Below are 22,600 nucleotides of genomic sequence, written 5' to 3'. Positions count from 1 at the left end.
CAAGACAAATAAACCCTGTATTGGGGTTGGGGTCTAAGTGACGACACTAAGCGCCGAGCCGCGGGGAATAGACCTGAGAAAGAACGGCATCTCGCCCACCACTCTTGTTACTGCTCAGCACTCCCACCCGTTCTTTACATTCTACCTCTAAGTATCGTCTCAGCATATCTAGTATCAGTCCCTCATTAAGTTCCGTCTTCTACTTTTATAATGACCGTCAGCACTACCTCTGCGGCGGTCCACATCACCCCAAGTTTGTCTAGCCTTTTCCCTTTCTATACGCCGCTGCTCGCAACACATGTCTAATAGATTGACGCGTTCTGTATCTCTTGTAGCTGTACTTAAGACATTTCTAAAACACTACAAACACAAGACACACAACCTCAAAGAGGGCGTGCATGGCCATCAAGTTGCCACAGATGATATCTTGTTCGACGAGTGCGTCTCAATGCTGTTTAATTAGTTCGGAGTGTCGACTGACATGCCTCGTGTATCTCACTCAGGGCATTCAATATTGTGAAGGCTTTCATCAAGCTCGGAACAGAGAACACTATCGAGAGTCTGCAAGCTTTGTATGTCTCTGCAGGTCAATATACTGTCTCGCCGCAATGGACTCACATTTAGCCCAACAGCACGAATACACATGTTCCCTCGCCTTGGTGGGCGGCTGTCGTTCCCGTCATGGTCCCACTTTCTACCTGCAACAAAGCTGCCGATACTCTGATTGACTGGTTCGGCCCTGATGATCTCCATACAGTCGTCGGTGGTGAACGTTGGTGGCAAGTCCGAGGGCTAGACGGTATTGAAGCCGAGTGGATCACGGAGAACGAGTTCTTGGATACCAATACATTGAAGAAGGAAGGGAAACAGAAAAGCAAACAACTGAGCGCAGAAGAGGAGACTATCCAGAAGATGGAGAAGCTGGAGACTGTCATGGTGCGCTTTCTTATATATCATCGTCCGCACTTGTATCCGCCTCTGAACGGCGCCACAGCTCTACATCCATGGTGGTAAGTGCTCGTGTTCCTGGCGTGTATCGTGATGCACATGTTAATCTATGCGCCGTCTCAGGTGCTTACTTCTGGGGATCTATCAGTGCGTATCAGTGTGGCTCCCGTGCTTCGAATTCTCTTCTAACTGTCATGCAGACACACATCGCTACCAAATAATACGCTATGGTGAGCATGACTCTATTATTTAACCCACTCCCAGTTTGGTCTGATAATATATGACAGCGCGCAAATGCAAGGGACGAGCATTCACCGTCAACTATCGGTACACAAGCTATGCATTTCCTCATTTTTTTTCCTGCTAACTGATAAGTCTCCGTCGTTACAGGAAAGCACCCCAATATCCATGGCCATGCCCATTACATGACGTCCTTGCTGCCTGTGAGTCCAATTAACTCCACAAATCTCTTTAAGTGATGCTCAAGACCCTATCGACAGACTTCTATTTGATATCTCCACCACCCGGTGCGGCACATAAACCCGTCCCAGCTTCCAAGCTAGTATTCGCAGGCGACTCTGCAGGTGGCGCACTCTGTGTAACCGCACTCACCGTCATAAGAGACATGGGATTGCCCATGCCTGCTGGTGCCGTGCTTATCAGTCCGTGGGTGGATATGACGCATAGTTTCCCAAGCGTCATGGATAATACGCATTCTGTGAGTTTTCCTTTCGTGTTTGATTTGCTACCACATTATGACTATACGCCTGATCGTGATGGTTTCTCATGCAATTCATGATCTTTATCCTTTCTTGTCATTGTAGGATATCATTCCTCCACACGGGTTCGTTCACAAACCGTCCACGACCTGGCCTGTCGATACTCTGCCGGACAAATATGGTCGTACTCGCGTTATGCCAACACAAACCAACCCACCTCCCCCTCCAGGCCACGCAGACAAACTTGACCCTGACCCCGAGCGGTTCGAGGAGCGTGCAGAGGTCCAGGAAGAGGCGCAAAGGGAAGGTAGGGACATTGAGGAGGTGCAAGCAGAGAAAGAAGCGCAGGACGGTAATTTGGAGGAAGTGATGAGCCAGGAGGAAATGGTGGAGAAGGCTCAGATGGATGAATCTCCGAGTGCGAGTCCTGAGATCGGGGCGAATGCGAATCTGGGAGTGAGTGCGAATGGAGTCGCGGAGCAGGGTCGTAGTTCTTCGAGTGCGGAGGACAAGCAAGCCGAACAAGATCATGAGGAGACCGAAACCGAGGAGATCGATAAGTGGGAACCTAAGCCGCCAAAGGTCGAACATGTCTGTTATAGAGCCTTGATTCTGCATGGACTGATTCTGCTTTGTCTATTTCCCTTTGCAGGTCCTGATGGACGATCCTTCGGAAAGACCATGGGAGATTCGGTCGCAAATCCAGCAGTATGCTATGAACGAGTACGTCGTTTTCTGTTGGTGCTCTGCCTTGCTGCTCCCAGAACTCAATCAAACACGGCTGATCTCCTTTGAAAATCATAGACAGCTCTCGCATCCTTTAGTTTCTCCGATCTTACAAGGGTCCTTGGGCAATCTCTGTCCTCTATATATTTTGGCCGGCGACGGCGAGGTCTTGAGGGATGAGATCATTTACTTCGCCCACCGTGCTGCCCATCCCGATGAATACCCTGTTCGTAAGGGTGTAATCCGGGAGGGAAGAAGGCAGAGGGAGAACGCGAAGAAGTTCACCACGCCGACGAAGGTCTGTTAACTATTCTCTTTTCTCAAGCATCTATCATGACCTAATTATTTCGACGTCTCAGGTCCATCTTCAGGCCTTCGACGGCATGCCCCATGTGTTGACCGTATTCATCTTCACGCCAAGCGTGCGTCTTAAGCCATTGCTCTTCATGGCGTGCGAGCTAACCATCACATATCACCACTCTTTAGGCCAAGTATGCATACCGTTGTATTGCCCAATTCGTCAAGCACGTCACGACCCACTCCGCCGACCATATCGCTCGTAACCCTTTCCCTGAGCTGCACCGCCCTCCCGACGAAGATCTCTCCGACGACGAAGTGTATACCCGCAGGAAACACAAGGTCGCGGGTGTGACGGTGAACGCTGGGCAACGGAAGGAGAAGGAGTTGGTAGAGGCGGATCGGGAAGAGGTGAACCTGTATAAGCGGAATCAGAAGATTTTGGCGCAGGAGGTTAGGGAGGATGATGTTGATCCAATGCCGGGGAAGGAGGTGATGAAGGGGGCGGGTGAGGATCAGAATGGGAATGGGGATGAGAAAGTGGGTGAGGAGGATGAGAAGAAGATGGGTGAGGCTCAGTATGACAGGGAGCCGGAGGAGAACGGTGTGGAAAGCGTGCATCGAAATGGACACGCTGTCCCGGGGATCGACGAAGATGACACAACCTATGCTCGACCGACAATGGTGCGTGTTTTATACGCTTCTCGTGTCTACCAATTTACCGACCATTCTGTAAATAGGACGAAACCGAAGACATCCCTCACATCCTCATGATTCGCGAACGCGTCGACATCAATGGCCACGTCCGTCCAATGGAGCCCAAATCCGCCATTCCAGCCCTTCAAATGCGACCATCCAAAATCGGAATCATCAAAGAGAGACCTGTGCGTCGCTGGGCAGACGGACAGAATGCAGTAGACAAGAAGTATCGGCGCGCCGCGGAGAAGGTGATCAAGAAGCGGAGGAAGTTGGAGGCGAAGGCGGAGAGGATGTTAGCTGATGCGAGGGAGCAAGGATTGTTGCTTGAGAATGACAGTATCTATAGGAAGGAGGGGGCGGAGGCGAAGAGGAAGGGTGTGAAGAGGGCGGATTCGGGTGGAGATTCAATCTTGTCGACTATCAGTAGGAGGATTGATGTCGACAGGAGGTGGGGACCTTTGGACTTGCAGAACGAGAGGCCGCCGCCAACCGCGATTGCTGCACGGAGGGACACGGTATGTATCCCTGACATGATTTTATTCTTGGTCTAGTCGCTTATCCTGCCTTGGTTGCGCTATATAGCCGGAGGCGTTGGCCTTGTTGAAGAAGAGCATATACCACACGGCGCCGAAGACTCATATGACCATTCCGAAGGCGAAGATGATGCAGAACTTCCGCGCTGCATTTGACCCGAACGATGATCCATTCAGGGCCCCGAGACAGTCTGTGTCAGAGCAGCAGAAGAAGACTTACATCGTCCCGATGCATGGCTTGACGTTGTGGAACTCTGTCCTCCAGTACGTCCTGCTTTGATTTCTGTTTGGTTATCCTGGCAGCTAACAGGTGCATACACATTCGTTTGTTGTGTGGATAGATTGTTCGTGAGGAAGAGCGCGAAGAAGGCATTGAAGGGGAAGATGCATGCGAGCAAGATAGTGGACAAGGTGGTTGGAGGCGAGGATAAACCGGTTTCGGAGCGCAGTGAAAGTGACGCAAAATTGCAGACTGGTGAGAAGCGCAGTGGCCCCAGCCAGTATTAGACTGATTCCAAATACAATGCTCGTCGAGTTACGGACTCCCCTGTCACTATATCTATTCTCTGGCATCATTCCACCTACCTAGACAACTTCAGCATTCATGTATTTCCTTACACACGATTATCACACGTAGCGGATCACACGGACACCCTCTTTGTAACATACATACGCATCTATCTTATATGTACAGGCGCGTTTTAGGCAGGAGTGCATCATTTACGACCGTCGTCAGGTGGACCTGTGAACCAGATGCACCGGTGCAGCGGCGCGATACGACATATCCACAGGGCTTTCCCTGGATGCATCCGGATGCATCCAGAGATCCGTGGGAAGAATATCCACGGATGGTCAATCCGCACGGATGACATCTGCGCGGATGACAGTTGGTATATGTATTTTTCTCTAGGTTACGTGGCCTCTCGAGTAGTTCAGCATATTTATATGTATTACGATAGCATATTTTAGTATATAGAACATCCACCATTCGCAAAAGTAGCTGGGCGAAGATTATAATGAGTAATATGTGTGAAACAACGGACCTCGGGGACTGCCGAACGGGTCGCAGAGGTGGCGAGGTTGGTGCCACTGGGCCCTCCCCCTAGGATTTTTCGGCCGCCATTGACGGAAACTCCAATTTTATTGTACAGGATGGAGGAAAAGGTGTAAAAGAGTCGAATTGCATCGATGGTATATACTCAAACTTACCTTTAACATTAGTCAGAACTTAAGGCTGCAGGTATGTAAGTTGAGCCGGGTCTGAGTTGAGGCTCGAGTTTCACGAGTTCGTATGGACAACTGTAATCCGAAAAAATTCCAATGGAAAGCCACTACACGAATACTATGTTTTTGACCTCAAGGGTCTACAATTCTCTTCAAGAACTCGTGCTGCAATATTGAGATCAAACCACGGTGCATCCGCCCAAGATTCCATGACCATCCGAGGGTTGAACGTATCCTGACCCATACTCTGTTGATTCCAGTCAATCTGGTTGCGTCCCTTCGAAAATGTACGCTCAGGCTCAACAGAAGTAGCTGTAAAGTAAAGTGGTTGAGATAAAATCCCAAGGGTAGACGAAGACAGACTGAAGGACTTGCCTGGCGCAGAGATATACGATAGGCAGAAGCGAGCAACGTCTGGTGTCCTCTGGAGACGGCAATCCCAGTATTGTAGGACGGTCTGGTCTACAAGTGTCGGAATAGGGTCGGCATCTAAATAGGTTTCAATGTTGTTGGGGTCATGGAAAATGGGAGTGTGCTGAGGCGGAGCCCATCGATCCGCACCACTCTGTGGAGTCGTGAATGAGCGTTTGATCACACTGAGCAAAGGTGGCTATGAATCTTCAACGTACTGTACTAGTGATAGTTTCGGCTGGCAAGGTAGGAGGCGTTGTTCTGTAACAGGACCTAAACCGATCGATGATATCTTGGCGAAGCTTTGCGATTTGTACTTCATTCCAGCCACGATCGCGGAACCATTGTAGCTTTCTGTCTGGACAGCAGGCTATGTGAGGTAAAGGTTACTGAGCCAGCCACGTTCGACACATGAAGAACAATCATGAAACATACCGATGCAAAAAGCAACCGCTTCACACTCACTGAACAGGTCATAGTACTTGTCACATTGGAGATGAGCGGCGTAAGCAGCGACACGGCAGACAGGAGCAAGGGTCACGTCGTTGGCCATCATCTTAAGTCGTACGTCAAGATCATGGAATGCCGGCAGGACCTCAATGATGAGCGTCGCGCCAGATTGGAAGAGTGAAGTGATAGTCTTGAAGGCCTAGAGAGAATTGATTGCGATAAGTCACGGTCATGGAAAATCTCGACAGAGAGGAGGTCAAACCGAAAGCATGTCATGGAGATCGTTAGCGAGGTTGTTTTGCTCTACAGTTAACTTGAAAGTTTGAAGCTTGAGGTCTTTATTTGACGTGATGGCTTTCGATGCATCGGCGAAGGCACGACTCGAGGTGAGGCAGTCAAACTCCGAATCCCAGCGTGTAGTGTTTCGTCGAGCGGGATACTTAAGCTGGGCGCCATACTTTGGATTTGGAGGGTGCTCGACAACAGTCTTGTCCCATATGTGACGTATAGGGCCGGAGTCGCGAATCTTAATTGCGAGTCCACTGATCTAAAACCATGAATATATGCGTTAGCACTAGTAGCCAGAGGGATTAAAGCGTCAAGAATCGTCTTGGCTTACTTTGGAAAAATCTTGATAGCAGATTGCTGCTGTGCAGCAGATATAACGACCCCTTGAGCTGCCATGTCTCGAACAGCGCGGGCACGAGTCATGCTAACGGCATGATCATCCACAGCAGATTGGCCAACGTCAGCCGCTTCGCGGATAGCCCTCTCCTGTGGAGTCTCAGAAGCAGCAAGGATGTCTGCAAGGTCAGCGTCTTCGCCTTCATAATCCTCACCATCCTCGACGACAAGATCCATGGTGGCAGCGCTTGAACGATTGGTCTCAACGGTGACTTTCTTCTTCTTCTTGTATTTCTTGTCGAAGAAATCGATCAGAGCCTTATAAATACGAAGGGAGGGTGATAGAGCAATGAGCGTGTGATTATATGTCGATGTATGCGCATGTATGATAGCTAAAATAGACGTACCTTCGCCATGAGTTGGACGCTGTGTAGAAAGCATCGTCCTCGAGCCGGTTTCCCTTGGAACGTGGGAATAAGCTTTGCAAGCTCGGTCGCCGTTGTATTACAATTTGATGCGTTGTCCATTGTAAGAACATGCACCTTATAGCCGGTGAGCAGCGTGTCAACGGGTAAGACAAAATGAAGACACGATGGAAACGTACATATTTTGCAATACCGTGTCGAGTTAAGCTTTCAGCGATCTTCTTAGCTAGATATTCGCCCGTGTGTCGGTCATCGATCCTAATATATGCGTGTAATTTAGATCCATACGTGAGGAGCGACGGAAAGCGGAGCGGCAAACCTAATCATCTCAACGAGTGCTCGGTACATCACACCATGCTCTTCCCAGGTAATGATCAGACCAAGCTCAGATATGTTGATAGGTGATGCCCAGCCGTCAGTAGCGAGGTGTACATTTCGGTCCCTAGTCTGAGCAAGTGTGAAAGTCCGCCAAGGAGGGGAGCTCAGATTAGAATGCCGACCTCAAAGTATGCGGTAAACCGAGGAATGAATGCTTCGTGTAGGATCAAGAGATCACGTTGACTAGTCTGAGGAGCCGGAAGCTGTGTTCCAGGTCGTAGAAGCTCGACTTCCCTGAAGTACCAAGGATCCTTCAAATGATTAAACGATCGTTTCGAGCAGGCGCAGCGTAGAACAATGATGACCCTATGCATAGCCTCCGAGTAGACAGTAGGAGCCGTGCCAGACCGAGACACAGACAGAAGCTGAAGAGCACTCGCGTTACGCTTCTCGCATGTTCTTGCTGACTTATGCAGGTTGGTGTTACCAGACTTGAAGTCTTCTCGTGTCCGGTAGACCGTTTTGTGCTTTGTATCGCTGAGCCTACACTTAAAGACAGCAACAACTTCATGTGGGCTCCGTTCTGCGTCTTTCGAGAGTGTGACATTGTAGTGCTCTTGTGGGTTCGTGAAATGGTCGGCCCAATCCTCTACGAGACCCGTCACACCTCAAGCAACAAAAAGAAAACCTTGGGCCACACACCAAGAATATTCCGTTCATCCTCTCCCCACAACTCGGATGTACTCCAAAACCATCTATCCTTCCCTCCTGATGCTTTCGTTTTCTTTGCAGGAGGAGCCCTGGATGATGGTGCCGGTGCATTGGTATCGCTAGCACTTCTAGTCAAGACTTGCCCGGAAGGGACAGAAGAGTTTGTGTTTGGTTGAGCAGAGCTAAGGGAATTACTGAGGGAGGCAGCTTGTTGGCTAGACGAGGGTAGCATGAAAGCATGAAGAGCGAGTTATGATGAAGCTAAGTTACAGTGGTATGCGTGCTATACAGGTACAAAGCGGTCAGGAGCAAAACACGCGCCACCGACGCGCCACCAATTCGCGACGCGTTCTCGACGCGTCAAAGTCACGTCCGCCTTTTGGACGGATCACGACCCCGCCATCTCCGAGAAGCCCATCATCCGCACAGTTCAGCGCGGATGGCATCCAGACGGATGCCGGATGCGTTCTCACGGATTCACATCCGTCAAAACCCGTGGATGGTAGCATCCAGGGAAAGCCCTGCATATCCAAATTGCTGTGGCCAGTCAAGTTCCGTGCCACCCGCCACCATACCCCCCTTACACGAACACTCGAACACGAAGACCGAAAACAAGCTACCATGAGGTAGAGCACCTACCTTCTCCGACTTTTTGAGCCAGCAAATGCGTTTTTCTAGACATTTTCCCTTGCATGTTGAGCGTGTCGATGAGGGGCACGCACGGACCAACTCGGACGCGTAGATGGATGTGGGAGGATTAGGTCAGCGGCGCGTGGCCGTTCTGGCGTGTTTTGTACCCTCAGCCCACGAGCGATCGTCCGTCGTCCGCTTGGTCCCCATCCCCATCCTTCTCCCTTTCTTTCCAGTCCTTGGTGAGTCTCTACACCGCCGCTCTCGTCGTCGTCTAGCACAGTGTTCTCATATTCCTCTAGCAGTTTCTTTCTCTAGATCAAAATGCGTGAAGTCATCTCCGTCCACGTTGGTCAAGCCGGTGTTCAGATCGGTAACGCCTGCTGTGAGTACCGACTTCCCCGCCCCGTTTTATCCTCTGTTGTCCACCGCAATACACGAAAGTCGAAAACGACGTGTCGTTTGACCCAAACTACACTTGTATCTGCTTCGGCGACCGAGAGCTAACTTACTGTCTTGCAGGGGAGCTTTACACCGCCGAACACGGTCTGAGCGTGAGTCGTGCCCGCCGCGTGTTCCTTTGTCCCCCTACTCATGTCCGCACTTTAGCCTGACGGTCGTCTCGTCGACCCCTCGGCCAACCACAACCCAGATGGCTTCAGCACTTTCTTCTCTGAGACGTCATCGGGCAAGCACGTTCCGCGTTCCCTCTACATCGACCTTGAACCCAATGTCATCGATGAGGTCCGCACCGGAGCTTTCAGGAGCCTCTTCCACCCAGAGACGATGATCACTGGCAAGGAGGATGCTGCGAGCAACTGTGGGTGCTCTCGGCTTTTGATCGCTCGTCCGCTATTTACTTATCCACTCTTTCTCCCCAGATGCCCGCGGCCACTACACCATTGGAAAGGAGCAGATAGACAACGTCATGGACCGCTTGCGCCGTCTGTCCGACAACTGTAACGGTCTTCAGGGCTTCTTCGTCTTCCATTCTTTCGGTGGTGGAACCGGTTCTGGTCTCGGTGCTCTCATTCTTGAGCGTCTTTCTACCGACTACGGCAAGAAGTCCAAACTCGAGTTCAGCGTATACCCTGCCCCTACCCTCGCGAACTCCGTCGTTGAGCCATACAACTCCGTCTTGACAACTCATACCACACTCGAACATTCCGACTGCTCGTTCATGGTCAGCCTCACATACGTCCCTTGCATCCAAACATCATTCACTGAAACACGTCTCTTCACAGGTTGACAATGAGGCTATCTACGATATTTGCAAGAAGAACTTGGGCATCTCGTCTCCCAGCTTCACCAACTTGAACAGGCTCATCGCTCAAGTTGTCTCTTCCATCACCGCCTCGCTCCGTTTCGATGGTTCCCTCAATGTCGACTTGAACGAGTTCCAGACTAACCTCGTCCCGTACGTGGGTTTCACGCCCTATGTATTACCGATATCTTACGTATCCTGCTTTTCAGATTCCCCCGCATCCACTTCCCCCTCGCTACTTTTGCCCCTATCATCTCTGCCGAGAAAGCTCACCACGAACAGAACTCTGTTGCCGACATGACCTTCTCCTGCTTCGAGCCCGGCAATCAGATGGTGAAGTGCGACCCCCGCGAGGGCAAATACAGTACGTATGATTCTATAATATCGTATCGTTGGCCGTTCTAACACATTCATATAGTGGCCTGCGCTCTTCTCTACCGCGGTGATGTCGTCCCCAAGGACGTCAACGCGGCCGTCAGCATCATCAAGACCAAGCGCACCATTCAATTCGTCGACTGGTGCCCAACTGGTTTCAAGCTCGGTATCTGTAACGAGGCCCCCGCGCACATCCCTGGCGGTGACCTCGCCAAGGTGTCTCGCAGCATGTGCATGCTTTCGAACACGACCGCCATCTCGAGTGCCTGGAGCCGACTTGACCACAAGTTCGACCTCCTCTACTCCAAGCGTGCGTTCGTGCACTGGTACGTCGGTGAGGGTATGGAGGAGGGTGAATTCTCTGAGGCCCGTGAGGATCTCGCTGCTCTCGAGAAGGATTACGAGGAGGTTGGCATTGACTCGGCGGATGTTGAGGAAGCTGGAGAATACTAAACGCGTTCTTGAGTTTTCCCGGACTGTGGTTCTGTTTTCTGTCTCGTTTTCGTGGAATGGAATACGCTCCTTGTTGCGCCCTCGTCGTTACGCACTTGGTTGCATCGCGTTTTAATCCCCCTACATCTTGTTAATCGCTATTTTCACGATTCTTCACGTTTTCATACCATCTTTCATTGTTCAATACCACCATACGTCGCATTTTCCCCCCTCTTCCAGATACCTTAGTCGTAACGCAAGTCGCTGCAATATGAACTCTAAAGGTTTTGTGTGTGATTGCTTAGACTGGCCGTGTCTCCAAGACGGCTGCACGGGTCTGCTTCGGGCATGGCCTGATGGGTGAAAGAAGGCGGCCTGTGAAAAGACCGCGGCGAAAAGCGGTGGCGGACGGAATTTTGAGCCGCGCACGCGGCAACGAGATATCTCGAACGACGCCGGCTCGCTCTTTCTCGTCCTCCCCATCGCATCTCCCCTCCTCGTACTCTTCAACCCACATCATGAGAGAAGTCATCTCCGTCCACGTTGGCCAGGCCGGTGTCCAGATCGGAAACGCCTGCTGTGCGTATCGCGTTCTAACTTACCTGATCGTTTTTCTGCACGCGTACTCACCTCCCATCTTTGCGCGTCGTTACGAACAATAGGGGAACTCTACACCATCGAGCATGGGCTGAGCGTGCGTTTTTTGCTCGATTTTTTTATAATGGCGATGTTGAACGCGTCGCGTTTGTGCAAATGCAGCCAGACGGTCGTATCGAGCATGGCAAGCCTTCTGGCGACAGCGGATTCTCGACTTTCTTCTCTGAGACTGGCGCCGGCAAGTACGTGCCCCGCTCGCTCTACGTCGATCTCGAGCCTGGTGTCATCGAGGAGGTGAAGACGGGCCCCTACCGCTCGCTCTTCCACCCGGAGACGATGATCACCGGCAAGGAGGACGCGGCCAACAACTGTGAGTCATTTCTGTCGTCTTCATCAGACGCGTATTTCTCTCTTCTTGTCTCAATCAGCAAACTAACACATGATCTTGGCGGGTGAAGACGCGCGTGGTCACTACACCATCGGTAAAGAGCTCATTGACCCCACCATGGACAAGCTCCGCAGACTCGCGGACAACTGTGATGGTCTTCAGGGCTTCTTTGTGTTCCACTCCTTCGGTGGTGGAACTGGATCTGGTTTCGGTGCTCTCCTCCTCGAGCGTCTCTCGACCGATTACGGGAAAAAGTCGAAGCTCGAGTTCTGCGTTTACCCTGCACCTCAGCTTTCCAGCTCCGTCGTCGAGCCCTACAACTCCGTTTTGACGACTCACACGACCCTCGAGCACTCGGACTGCTCCTTCATGGTGCGTTTTCCGCCCTCCATGATCTGAAACAGGGGCTGGTGGACTAATTTGGCCCACGCGGCTCGTAGGTTGACAACGAGGCCATCTACGACATTTGCAAGAAGAGGCTCAATGTCTCCCAGCCGGGCTTCACCAACCTCAACAGGTTGATTGCCCAGGTCGTCTCCTCTGTCACCGCGTCCCTCCGGTTCGACGGTTCCCTCAACGTCGATCTTAACGAGTTCCAGACCAACTTGGTTCCGTAAGTTGTGACTACTGTCCATGTAGCCATTGCGATTGTGCTGATGATCGCGGCGGTATAGCTTCCCCCGTATTCACTTCCCCTTGGCTACTTACTCGCCTCTGCTCTCCGTCGAGAAGGCTGGTCATGAGCAGAACTCCGTTTCTGAGATGACCTTCTCTTGCTTCGAGACCGGCACCCAGATGGTAAGTACAATATCCTTCCATTTTTTGTGGTTTGAATTGCACAAATTGACGTTCGATGTTCGTAGGTGAAATGTGACCCCAAGGAGGGCAAGTACAGTGCGTATAGTTTACGTTTCGTAAAGCTTTTCTATTCTAAACGATATTTCTTAGTGGCCTGCTGCTTGCTCTACCGTGGAGATGTCGTCCCCAAGGACGTTTCAGCCGCCGTTGCCAGCATCAAGACCAAGCGTACCATCCAGTTCGTCGACTGGTGTCCTACTGGTTTCAAGGTTTGTACACAATCCATAATCACGCTTCGATCGCTCTGTTGACTTGTCTTCTGATTAGCTCGGTATCTGCAACGAGCCCGCCGCCCAGGTCCCTGGCGGTGATCTCGCGAAGACTAGCCGCAGCGTCTGCATGCTTTCCAAGTGAGTTTATTCACGCAGCTCCGCCAGTATGCGATGATCTCTGAACCCCGTTCTTCTTTCAGCACCACTGCTATCGCTGCTGCCTGGAACCGCCTCGACTACAAGTTCGACCTCATGTACTCGAAGCGTGCCTTCGTTCACTGGTACGTCGGTGAGGGTATGGAGGAGGTATGTTCTTTCTACTCGCTGTATCACTTTGATCGCTACTGATCGCTGCTTGTCGAACAGGGCGAGTTCTCTGAGGCGCGTGAAGATCTTGCCGCCCTTGAGAAGGACTACGAAGAGGTCGGCACCGACTCTGCCGAGCCTGAGGAGGAGGGCGAGTACTAAACGAGAGAACATCCATACCCCTTTGTGGCTGCATTGTGCCTTTTGTTTACGGATAAAATATTCTGAGGCTTCGCTACCCACATAAGCTTTGCATTCCCTGTTCATCTATTTTGTCCCTCCCCGTCCCCCCTTTCGCTTTTTTTGCCCCCTAGCTCCGTCGTATGCCTCTCCTATACCTACTTACGCCGCTGTGCCTAACCTAAATGTGGAAATCTTCAGCTTCTGCTAGTGTACGCCCTTTTGTGTTCTTATCCTGCCCCCGGGCCCATTTTTGGTGTTGGTGATAGTTACCGAGTCCTTTCTTTACTCCTTTCTCTATGGTTTGGTCATTAAGTAGTCCGTAACGACATTGAAATGCTTACGCTGTTTTGTTCGTGTCGCCGTTTGTTTCCTTGATCGTGGCTGTCTGAATCGTCCTCAACCCCAACGGCGATGTATGCGTCCAAGGTGACTTATTGCGCATTTGTAGGCAATTCTCCTATCCTCTTCTGAGCTCGACGGTAGTTCTGTCTCACTTGGCTAGCCGTAACGTTGAACTCGTAGTAGAGTGTCCGCTCGGGGGTTTCTACCATTGTGAGGCGCTTTCGGACCACCAGTAGTTCGAGAACACACCTCTGGTTTGTGGAAGGCAATAAATAGCATTGAAAAACAGGTGGAAGACGAAGACTCTATGGTGTAAATGATACAGTAGCCAAAATGGCCGGCCTGTCTAAAGGTGCTAACGATACAGTGGGGAGAAAACGATATCTATCGTCTAGGTGTCTATAAGGGCTAACGATACAGCGGTGAGGAACTTGAATATCTCCAAGACAATGAACGAAAATAAATTAAGATACAAGAGAGACGAACGAAATAGAGTGATTATGCGTTGTGGCGCATCGCGTCCACTATTCTCGTCGCTGGCCATGAGCATTACGCGGGGGGAACACTGAGCAAGAATTGAGCAGCATCACCGGCAATGATGTCCGCCATCCTTGTCGTCGGGTGCATATGGTCGAACCATATCTCGCCTCCTCTGACTTGGGTCGCAGCTCTCGCGAATCCATGACGTTCCGGCTGGTCCAAGACGCGGGTGTATGTTGCCCAAGAGGAGAATATAAGGAGCGTCGCATCTGGACGGTGTGCCGCGTATCGACCGACGGCCAATCGAAGTTCGTCGTTCCAGTTGATGAAAGGCTGCGCGTACTCGTTGCCTGCGCCGGGAGGAGCTACGACGACGGAACACAGACATTGGTGAGCTCTGACATACTCAAAAAAAGCGGTGGTGTAAATCGCAAAAGGGTTATTTTTACTCACCAACAGGTGAGCGGTGCATCGGAGGCACGTCCACGAACATGAAGTTACGCGCGCCCGCCGCATAGAGCTCCTCCACGCCGGCGAATAAGTTCGCTATGATCGCTGCGATCTCCCTACGATCGTTGGTGTACCTGAAAGCTGAGCATCAATAACGTGCGACTATGGTTGCTTGACCAGATCATGGGTCCGTGTTATAGCACAGCCTCAGAGCAAGACCGGCGGTTGCGGACGCGGAGATGACACTCACAGTAATCTGCAATCGTTGGTTCCTATTCAAAATCGACCGCGGTAGATGGTAAATCAGTACGCGTCAAAACCCGGTAGGGGAAATCCACTCACCGATCCAAGTAACTGTTCAATTCAATGGAGTAATGAGACGAAACGGAGTGAGTATAGCTCGGTAAGTACTACTGGCACCGAAGAAGACGGAGTTCTCACTGAACAAAGTATGATCAGGCTTCCAGTTTGCCCAGCTAGGACGTCTCCCTACAGCAGGGAGGAATTGCTCCCGAATCTGACGTACGACGCCAGGTGCAGTATCACCTACGGTCGAGAAGTTAGAACTCCTGCACACCTAAATGAGAGGTTGAAGAATATAGTACCGCGGACGGCATAATCCCACACGACAAAATTCGCATGCCCATGACTGTGCGTCCTGATAAGGTGTCCGACCCAGTTTGGATGGCCAGGCTCATTTACTACCTGGCCCGGGAATGCTACACCTAGCGGGCGTATAGACGTCGGAGCTGGTGCTTGGAGGTTGTAGCCAACATGACTGAACGAGTCACCGCTGAATAAACAGAGGTTTGGATCTCAGCAACCAAATACCCAGAAACTGGATGGAGAGCGTATAGGGAATACACTCACAATACGACTAATTTCTTGATTCTTTCATACCCCTGCCAGTAAGGCCCGACGTTGTAGATGGCTGACATTGTTGGATGGTTGAAAAGACAAGTTAGAAGACTGTGAGGATGCTGCTCCTCCTACCTTGCTCCTACGTTTTATACGTGTACCCAGAGTTGCACAGACATGTCCTCGAAGCATACCACAATCCAACAAAAGGTCATGCATACCGGTACATTCGAGTTTCAGTGCGAGGTAGCACAGCGGTCGTGGCCTCACATTCAGTGAGACTCTCGGTCCTCACCCTGATCCGTGCTCTACTGTGAGGAGATCCCCGTCCATGAGAGGAAGGAATGCCAAACGAAGCACAAAGGCCAAGGATCCGATTGCAGTTGATATGTAGACGCCTATACAGCGCGACACAAGAACGCAGCTGTCCACTGTAAAGTAACGCGGAATAGATCTAGTAGTGGTAGCAAGGACATGGTAATGGTCAGCGTTAAGCATGGCCAATATTAGGGTGTTGGTTTCTGGGGGCAATGCAAGGGACCACTTGCCTGATTGATAACAAGGTTGTCGATATTCTCTGATCCTTCGGCGTCAGTTAAACGTATGGTCCGGCGTTCTGAAAGAAACACGATAGGAATTAGATAGACAGCCTTTAGATACTTGTGGGATCCGTTAAGTAGAGCCTCTGGGTGGTGTACGAGTGTATCAATTTATTTCGGTCAGTGACTGTTTGACCGTGAACGCTGGCTTCTCAGTGAAACAAGGATAATTCGCTCTGTGAAACGGAATGGGGAGTTTCTGTGTCGTCTATCCCCAATTGTTAGATGTTTATCATGGTAAATCGTACTCAGCGCGCCACATAGACGACCAACAAGCAGAATTTCAGAACCTAGCATATTCAGGCTAGAGCGATCGTTTCCAGCTTATAAGAATCAATCCGGGGCGTTATACAAGCGGAAGAGTGGAAAAGGCATCACACTAGTAGAGAGTACTTCTTCAAAGTATAGTGATGGTGAGCACGAATGTCCTGGGAACGACACGTCGATCCTTTCAATCACAGGATCTTGTCGGAGTGTAGCAGATCAGCATTCTATTCCTCACACTTCTGATGCAATCTCATACCGGACGAGAAATGACGCCGTCGCAATGGACATCCTGGCCCAAGTAGAACAAAAGCGCAGGCTACCGGATTGCCTGATAAGAAGAACAAAGGACAAAGAGACGACAAACAAGCGCCAGGCCTGCGAATCTTTGGGTGAGATGGTGATCTTGAGACCTAACTGAAGTTCATAGCCCTGCGCTGCCGCAGCAAGTATGCCGCCAGCCTCTACCCGCCAAGTTGGGCGACGATTCATCCGACGGCTGGCTGCACAAGACGTGGCAGAGTCATTTATATCAAGGCAGTAGCAGAAAACCAAGATACGGCGCGAGTGGGGCAAGCTGTGTGAAGTAAAGAGAGGGTGGAGGTCCACAACCTCCGTTCGGGGGCGGTGTTCAACCTTCAGCTTCATCGGTTTGCCGATTATCTCGCCAACGACCAGGTGCGGGTGAGAGACGGAGAAAGCCGAAAATTACCCGGGTAAAAGGCTCAACACAAGGACAGTGCTCAAAGAGTTCATCTGATCTGCACAAGATTTGCAGGTCACCTTCAGTGCATAGACGGATAGATGATACCTGTTATTTCTTGATTTACATGAGACGCAGGACGCGTGGAAGAGACGAGGGATACTGACTTCAACACGATATTCGATTCCAAAATGGTATACAAGACAAAATAATGATGAGCATGGACGGTGTCAACAGACGGAAAGGCTCTACAACTACGGTTTAGACAGTGCTCGGGTCATGTACACCTCGCTAAACCAAACATGTAGCCGTGCAAAGGTCCATCACAAACAGGAGACTGGTCTATAGAGTACATACAACGAGAACTCGAGGGACGATACAACGGAAGACGTTACGACAAAGAGAAGAAAAACAGTTTGGTACGTAGTTTGCGACAAGAGGGGACAGTGATGCTCTGGGGGTTATGTTTGATTATAGTTACGTGCAGAGAACGAGGGAAGTTGATGACGGTCGTAAAATTGTGGAGGATGCTCGTGGTGTGGATGCGGAGACAATGAGGGAAGGCAGAAGATGCAGAGAGAAAAGGTGAATCGTGAGAATGTCGTAGGCGAGACGTCAGTCCCTCTTCACTGACCTGGCCCAATGCGTATAAACAGCGTACGAACACGCTCAGTCTCTGCCACCGCTCTCATTCGCGCCAGGGTGGCCTATGATATCATCATCACCAGCATCTCCTACACCCATCCAGACATCCCCGCTACCTCTACCCTCGCTCGCGAACGGACTGTAGATGGGAGCTGCGCGCAGAGCAGGGTTCAGCGGAGTCGCCGCCACTGCCGCCACTCCCTCGCCACTATCCTCTGGTCTCCTCACACCACCAAAGAGCGACGAAGCAGTCTGCTCCACAGCGTTCATCGTGTTCCTAAACGTCCGTTTCATGCTTCGCCCCCGTCCATCGACTGAGGGGTTCTGGGCTCCAGCGCCACTCCCAACGCCGCTCCCGTTTGCCGCTGTGGGGATCGATGACGGACCTGCAGCAGATCCTGCAAATGCGGCATGCACAGATTCCTGCAAAGCCCTCGTCAACGGCCCTGTCACGGCCTGCGAGCCTGAGCCACCAGACGCTCTACTTCTGCCATGGACAACCGTATGTGAGTTCGAGTTGCCCCTCCCGGGATTAGGCTGTGAGTAAGAATGCGAATGGCCGGGCCTTCCGCTCCCAATGATGCCTGGCTCGCCTCCTGCACCATCCACGGCTGACGCCCCCATGCCAGCTCCTGGCCCATGTCCCGCCTCCGCAAAGATCAAGTCTGGTGTGCCAGCACCAGCTCTCGCTTCTCCGCCCCCATTGGCGCCTGGACTAGCGGCACCACCATGCCTGCCGTAGGTTCTGAAGAAAGTTGCTGCGCTGCCGTCACTCGCAGCTGGCGATGTGGAGATCGGCTGCGAGGGTGGGGTGAACACGTTACGTTGCCCTTGGCTAGCGCTGTTGCCACCGTGTCCGAAAAATCGCCTTTGTCCACCACCTGCCTGAGCAAGCGCCTGGAGTGTCGGCGATAGTGAACCTGATGGCAATCCGTTGGGCGCCGAGGTAGACACGCCATGAGTATGAGTTGCATCCCATAGCGGCGGAGAAGTGACGGGATAATCAGAGGGTCCAGGTACCGATGAGCCAGGGTATGCGGTATACGTATGATGCTGGAGGGCCTGCGAGTGAGCCTGGGGTTGAGGTGCTGAAAGAGACGGGAGAGTGCGAGGTATAGACGAAGACGAAGATGCATGAGCATTAGCAAGAGTCGGTCGAGGATGTCCACGATTCGTTGGTGGGTTCGAAAGCCGTAAGATCTCGTACTGGTGTCGTCCGGTATCATTAGGTCGACGCGGATGCGCGAGGGTAGGTAGGACAATGTCCGCATCGGAATCAGGTTCATAGTTCCGCCCTCGTATCCCGCCGCGTCCGCCCTCAGTCCACCCTCCTTCTACCTCTGTACGTGCACCATCCACATCCCCGTCAAGATCACCATCATCTGCTTCCAACTCGGTTTCCATTTCTACGTCGTCTTGGTCGACGTGATTGTAGGCAGCAACATAGCCGTCGTCCTCGTCGCCATCATAATCTTCGGTCTGGTTGATGTCTTCGGTGATGCTGTTGAAAAGTTGCTGAAGATATCGGCGGAGCTTGTCGACGCCGTCGCCCGAATAGACACAAAAAGCCGACCTTTGACTCGAGTTAAATTCCTGTGACAGAATAATTCAGTGACAGCTGGGGTAGGCAAGGAGATCGTAGACATACCGCGGGTGGCGTCCTACAGAACTGCTGCAATTCAGCCTTTCTGAAGCTTGGTATACCCGTCAGACTGAGGTGATTCAGTTTATGGAGCTTTTGCAGCAGGAAGTGGATGGCCATGACCGTGATCTGGTCACAATACGACAGATGAACGCGTTCGAGGGTCGAGTGGCGGTCGCCAAGAGCGTATATCGCCTCATCCGTGAGGTTGGTGACACGTACAAGACCTATCCGACGAAGCTTTTGAAGGGAGGCAAGCTCGAAAACTGACAAATCCGTGAGGCGGTTACAATCTGTACCGATAAGCGGTCAGTTGGTTAGACACACGGAGAAAACGGAGATGCTCACTAGCAAGGTCAATATAGCGTAGCCTACCACACGCCCTGGCAAGCGTTTTGACAGACCTGTCCGTGATCTCGCTGGCGTGTCCAAGATGTAGGTAATGCAGATGCTTTCCGAGCTTGCAGATGCTCTCTACGGCTGCATCGGTGATGTGTACACACTTCGCGAGAACAAGGTTGCGAATTTTCGGCGCGGAGCAGACGATACCATGAACAGCCTCGTCGGTTACGTTCGCACAGTTGGTCAGATCGAGCATGCGAAGATGTTCGAAATATCTGTGCAAACGAAGAGGAGGCAACTCCAACGGCGTGCGCGTGCCCGGTACGAGGGAAGCATTTGGGAATGGATTAGGGTTGGGTGGCGCAGAGTGCGACTGGCCAGGATGAACGCGGAGATGGGATGAAGTGGTGCCTATTTCGTGAGCGAGTGGCGGCGCGGGGAAGGCGAGGTCTGTGAGCTCCACGCACTGGGAAAGGCGCATCTCCCGCATGTGAGTGGAATAGACCCAGAGATCACGAACGGCGGCATCGGTGACGTGTTTGCAGTGATTAAGGTCGATTTCGAGGAGAAGGGGACATTCTTTGGAAAGTGTAGTGACGGGATCATTCGTTAATTGTTCGACGCCGCTAAGCTTGACCCTGCGAAGAAGAGGACAATGCTCGGCGAGAGCTTGGATGCCGACGGATGTGACCTTCTTGCATCCGAGAAGGTTGATTCCCTGAAGCTTGCGGCAGTTCTTTCCCAGAGCAACGATTGTGTTATCTGTGACCTCTGAAACTCCAGATAGATCGATGGCGACGAGGTTGGTGAAGAAAGGGATGGTGCTTGATAACGCGTCATCTGTCAGGGCGGCACAGTTGACAAGAGTGAGGCGCTCAAGGCGCGTGCACTGTGCCAGGCGACGAAAGACATTGTCGGCGAGGTCGGAACCGATGGAAATAAAGTTGAGGCGACGAATAAATGAGGCATAGGTGAATGTTTGGTCGTCGCGTGCGAGGACACGCATGATCTTGATGAGGGTAGTATAGTCTGAGATGCTGGGCTTGTGCCAGAGAAGTTCGACAGCACATTCGCACCATGCGCGTGAAACAAGAAGAGGAGCATGAAGATCAAATGGCTGCGACAGATGTTTGAGGATGTGTATAAGGATCTCTGGCGGAAGATGGGATGCGGGGGAGAGTGCTGGGGTGCGTGGGGAAGAGGACAGAAGGTGTAGGCGGGAGTGCCATTGGGCGGGTGACGAGATTTGTGTCGCACCGAAGAAGGTGGATTTGTTGAGATCTTCGTCCTCAACGTCGGAGAGAGAAGACGACGACTGAGACCTGTTCCTGTACATCGCGCACGACGACGACGACGGGGATAGACACGAAGGGCAAGATGATGTTGGCACCAGAAGACAACAGCGTTGGATCTGATCGACGCGAGGCTCGTGTGAATGCCGCCACCTTATGTAATAATTGTGTACGTAAAGGCTTCAATAAATAAGAGACAGCGGCCACACCCCGACTCAGTGGCGTCCTTTCCTTCTCCACTCAACCACGCACCCCAAATAGATGTTTCCCGCTGGGTCACCAGATCCGACTTCACCGCACCCCACGGATGCGGTGGCACAATCGTCGATAACGTCCGTTCTTGCACTCTTATTTTACGTGACTCCATCAACTGAGCCACTCCTCCCACAGAGCCTCTCAAGACCCTTCCCCGACGCAATTTGAGCTACTCTGTGCTATTGCAAATCTACCTCCTCCAGGACTAGACCATTTTGAAGCTCGGCGTGCTCTCTGGCTTACACCACCGAGTGCGGGAGACCCAACTCCAACGATTGCCCCAAATTCGGACTCGGAGCCACAGCGATCGAATACTGCCCGCACTAAACTCGAAGACCTTCTTTCTCGTCCAGGAGCCCTTGAGAGCGATGAAGTATGGGAAGTCGGGCTCGCAAAAGTCTGGAGGGGCCTCGTCGGTGGAGGCCGCTTGAAAAAGGCCCTTCCTCTCAATATTGTCGTGCGTTGGCCCTCGCTCTGCTATTCGTCTCGTTGCAGATTTATGGCTCGAACTAAACGTTGTGAGATTATTGCTTTCAGATCAAAATCCTGCAAGCAGGATGGCTTCGAGATGGCACTTGGCCTGAAGGAGCAGCTCAACCCACAGATGATCCGTTCTTTCATATGCCAGCGACTCCAACCATGGCAGCTCCTCATCCCTCCTCCATACAGTTAAATTCCAGTCCGTACGATCTCGGAGTACCGACGGACACGACAGCTTGGACTGTAGAAGTAGACGAGGATGTTATGAGTCAGGGTCCAGGATGATCGATCATAGATGTTTCTCGAACTGGATCGTGTTAGGTTCCCTTCAGCAGACGCCTTTTATGCCTGTGCCGTAGCATAGGTCAGCCTCTGGTTCGTTGGCTTTCTGTCGGAACATGTCTCGTCTTGACCTTTGGATAATTTTCTGCTCTGCCTTCGCTACTATACAGACATCAAGGTTTCAGTGTCATTATGGCGCGGCTTCAGTTCGTGTCACCGTTTATTTCCGCCCTTTAGTTTCTTGATGTATGTTGTGGGTCATCGGAGCAGTGCTCCTGTTGTAATTCTTCTCCCAATCTCATTCTTTGGATCTCTCTACGTAAAATCCTGCGCACTCAGTCAACTCCTGGCATCATTCGAAGTCAAAGCGCCGTTCTTAGTGCCAGTCTCCTGGAACTCGGCGACTCGCTGACACAGGGGTTGACCAACCTTTGTTAGCTTTGAGGCCGAAGATAATTGAGGACACGACAAGGCTATTGACTCGTTTCGAAAACTATATCCGTGTTTCCGTGTACTCTCGTGTGACCCTGGCGAGTACTTTTACACTTCCATATAGTGAATTGCGTCCAAGGCCGTTCCCGTCGGAGGGCTGAGTAAGGCGGACACTGGTCCATCTGTCACATAAAATGGCCCTCC

The 22,600-nt window shown here is 51.6% G+C and overlaps 8 protein-coding genes across 8 annotated transcripts; 4 read left to right on the top strand and 4 right to left on the bottom strand.

Annotated features, from left to right (window-relative positions):
* Window positions 1-210: 210 nt before the first annotated feature.
* STEHIDRAFT_155942 (alpha/beta-hydrolase) lies at window positions 211-4,429 on the top strand (the record flags this gene model as incomplete). The annotated part of the gene is made up of 18 exons (XM_007303080.1): window positions 211-253; window positions 336-438; window positions 504-572; window positions 633-936; window positions 995-1,010; window positions 1,072-1,095; window positions 1,149-1,178; window positions 1,236-1,275; window positions 1,339-1,391; window positions 1,449-1,666; window positions 1,773-2,258; window positions 2,320-2,390; window positions 2,472-2,691; window positions 2,753-2,815; window positions 2,880-3,374; window positions 3,431-3,904; window positions 3,972-4,186; window positions 4,264-4,429. The coding sequence occupies 18 exons, from the start codon at window positions 211-213 to the stop codon at window positions 4,427-4,429; spliced, it is 3,090 nt and encodes a 1,029-aa protein (XP_007303142.1).
* An 835-nt stretch (window positions 4,430-5,264) lies between these two features.
* STEHIDRAFT_155941 (uncharacterized protein) lies at window positions 5,265-7,047 on the bottom strand (the record flags this gene model as incomplete). The annotated part of the gene is made up of 6 exons (XM_007303079.1): window positions 5,265-5,711; window positions 5,776-5,927; window positions 5,993-6,206; window positions 6,270-6,549; window positions 6,627-6,949; window positions 7,039-7,047. The coding sequence occupies 6 exons, from the start codon at window positions 7,045-7,047 to the stop codon at window positions 5,265-5,267; spliced, it is 1,425 nt and encodes a 474-aa protein (XP_007303141.1).
* A 491-nt stretch (window positions 7,048-7,538) lies between these two features.
* On the bottom strand, window positions 7,539-7,793 carry STEHIDRAFT_54541 (uncharacterized protein; the record flags this gene model as incomplete). Its single annotated transcript, XM_007302275.1, has 1 exon — window positions 7,539-7,793. A coding segment is annotated over one exon (255 nt), but the record flags the coding sequence as incomplete, so codon positions are not given.
* Window positions 7,794-8,905: 1,112 nt separating this feature from the next.
* On the top strand, window positions 8,906-11,017 carry STEHIDRAFT_95892 (alpha tubulin). Its single transcript, XM_007303078.1, has 8 exons — window positions 8,906-8,957; window positions 9,018-9,100; window positions 9,238-9,269; window positions 9,325-9,535; window positions 9,597-9,898; window positions 9,960-10,132; window positions 10,189-10,343; window positions 10,398-11,017. The coding sequence occupies exons 2-8, from the start codon at window positions 9,040-9,042 to the stop codon at window positions 10,805-10,807; spliced, it is 1,344 nt and encodes a 447-aa protein (XP_007303140.1). The 5' UTR covers window positions 8,906-8,957; window positions 9,018-9,039; the 3' UTR covers window positions 10,808-11,017.
* A 287-nt stretch (window positions 11,018-11,304) lies between these two features.
* STEHIDRAFT_155939 (tubulin alpha-1B chain) lies at window positions 11,305-13,309 on the top strand (the record flags this gene model as incomplete). The annotated part of the gene is made up of 11 exons (XM_007303077.1): window positions 11,305-11,365; window positions 11,449-11,480; window positions 11,546-11,753; window positions 11,842-12,143; window positions 12,212-12,384; window positions 12,446-12,569; window positions 12,635-12,665; window positions 12,720-12,838; window positions 12,897-12,979; window positions 13,042-13,147; window positions 13,208-13,309. The coding sequence occupies 11 exons, from the start codon at window positions 11,305-11,307 to the stop codon at window positions 13,307-13,309; spliced, it is 1,341 nt and encodes a 446-aa protein (XP_007303139.1).
* A 912-nt stretch (window positions 13,310-14,221) lies between these two features.
* On the bottom strand, window positions 14,222-15,540 carry STEHIDRAFT_155938 (uncharacterized protein; the record flags this gene model as incomplete). Its single annotated transcript, XM_007303076.1, has 7 exons — window positions 14,222-14,517; window positions 14,606-14,736; window positions 14,853-14,874; window positions 14,945-14,956; window positions 15,044-15,148; window positions 15,208-15,395; window positions 15,473-15,540. 7 exons carry the CDS (start codon window positions 15,538-15,540, stop codon window positions 14,222-14,224), a joined length of 822 nt encoding a protein of 273 aa, XP_007303138.1.
* A 1,759-nt stretch (window positions 15,541-17,299) lies between these two features.
* Window positions 17,300-20,991, bottom strand: STEHIDRAFT_167843 (RNI-like protein; the record flags this gene model as incomplete). Its single annotated transcript, XM_007303075.1, has 3 exons — window positions 17,300-19,264; window positions 19,320-19,606; window positions 19,662-20,991. 3 exons carry the CDS (start codon window positions 20,989-20,991, stop codon window positions 17,696-17,698), a joined length of 3,186 nt encoding a protein of 1,061 aa, XP_007303137.1. The 3' UTR covers window positions 17,300-17,695.
* A 217-nt stretch (window positions 20,992-21,208) lies between these two features.
* STEHIDRAFT_138832 (uncharacterized protein) lies at window positions 21,209-22,251 on the top strand (the record flags this gene model as incomplete). The annotated part of the gene is made up of 3 exons (XM_007303074.1): window positions 21,209-21,279; window positions 21,338-21,659; window positions 21,740-22,251. The coding sequence occupies 3 exons, from the start codon at window positions 21,209-21,211 to the stop codon at window positions 21,965-21,967; spliced, it is 621 nt and encodes a 206-aa protein (XP_007303136.1). The 3' UTR covers window positions 21,968-22,251.
* Between the last annotated feature and the right edge of the window lie 349 nt (window positions 22,252-22,600).

The sequence above is a fragment of the Stereum hirsutum genome (assembly GCF_000264905.1).
Source record: "Stereum hirsutum FP-91666 SS1 unplaced genomic scaffold STEHIscaffold_5, whole genome shotgun sequence".
NCBI lineage: Eukaryota > Fungi > Basidiomycota > Agaricomycetes > Russulales > Stereaceae > Stereum > Stereum hirsutum.
The sequence above is the reverse complement of the archived record's forward strand: the minus strand, read 5'-3'. Positions and strand labels throughout refer to the sequence as shown.

Coding starts and splice junctions, on each gene's coding strand:
- STEHIDRAFT_95892 (XM_007303078.1), top strand. CDS start 9,040: ATGCGTGAAGTCATCTCCGTCCACGTTGGTCAAGCCGGTGTTCAGATC. Junction 9,899..9,959: donor ATTCCGACTGCTCGTTCATG/GTCAGCCTCACA, acceptor GTCTCTTCACAG/GTTGACAATGAGGCTATCTA. Junction 10,344..10,397: donor CCCCCGCGAGGGCAAATACA/GTACGTATGATT, acceptor ACATTCATATAG/TGGCCTGCGCTCTTCTCTAC.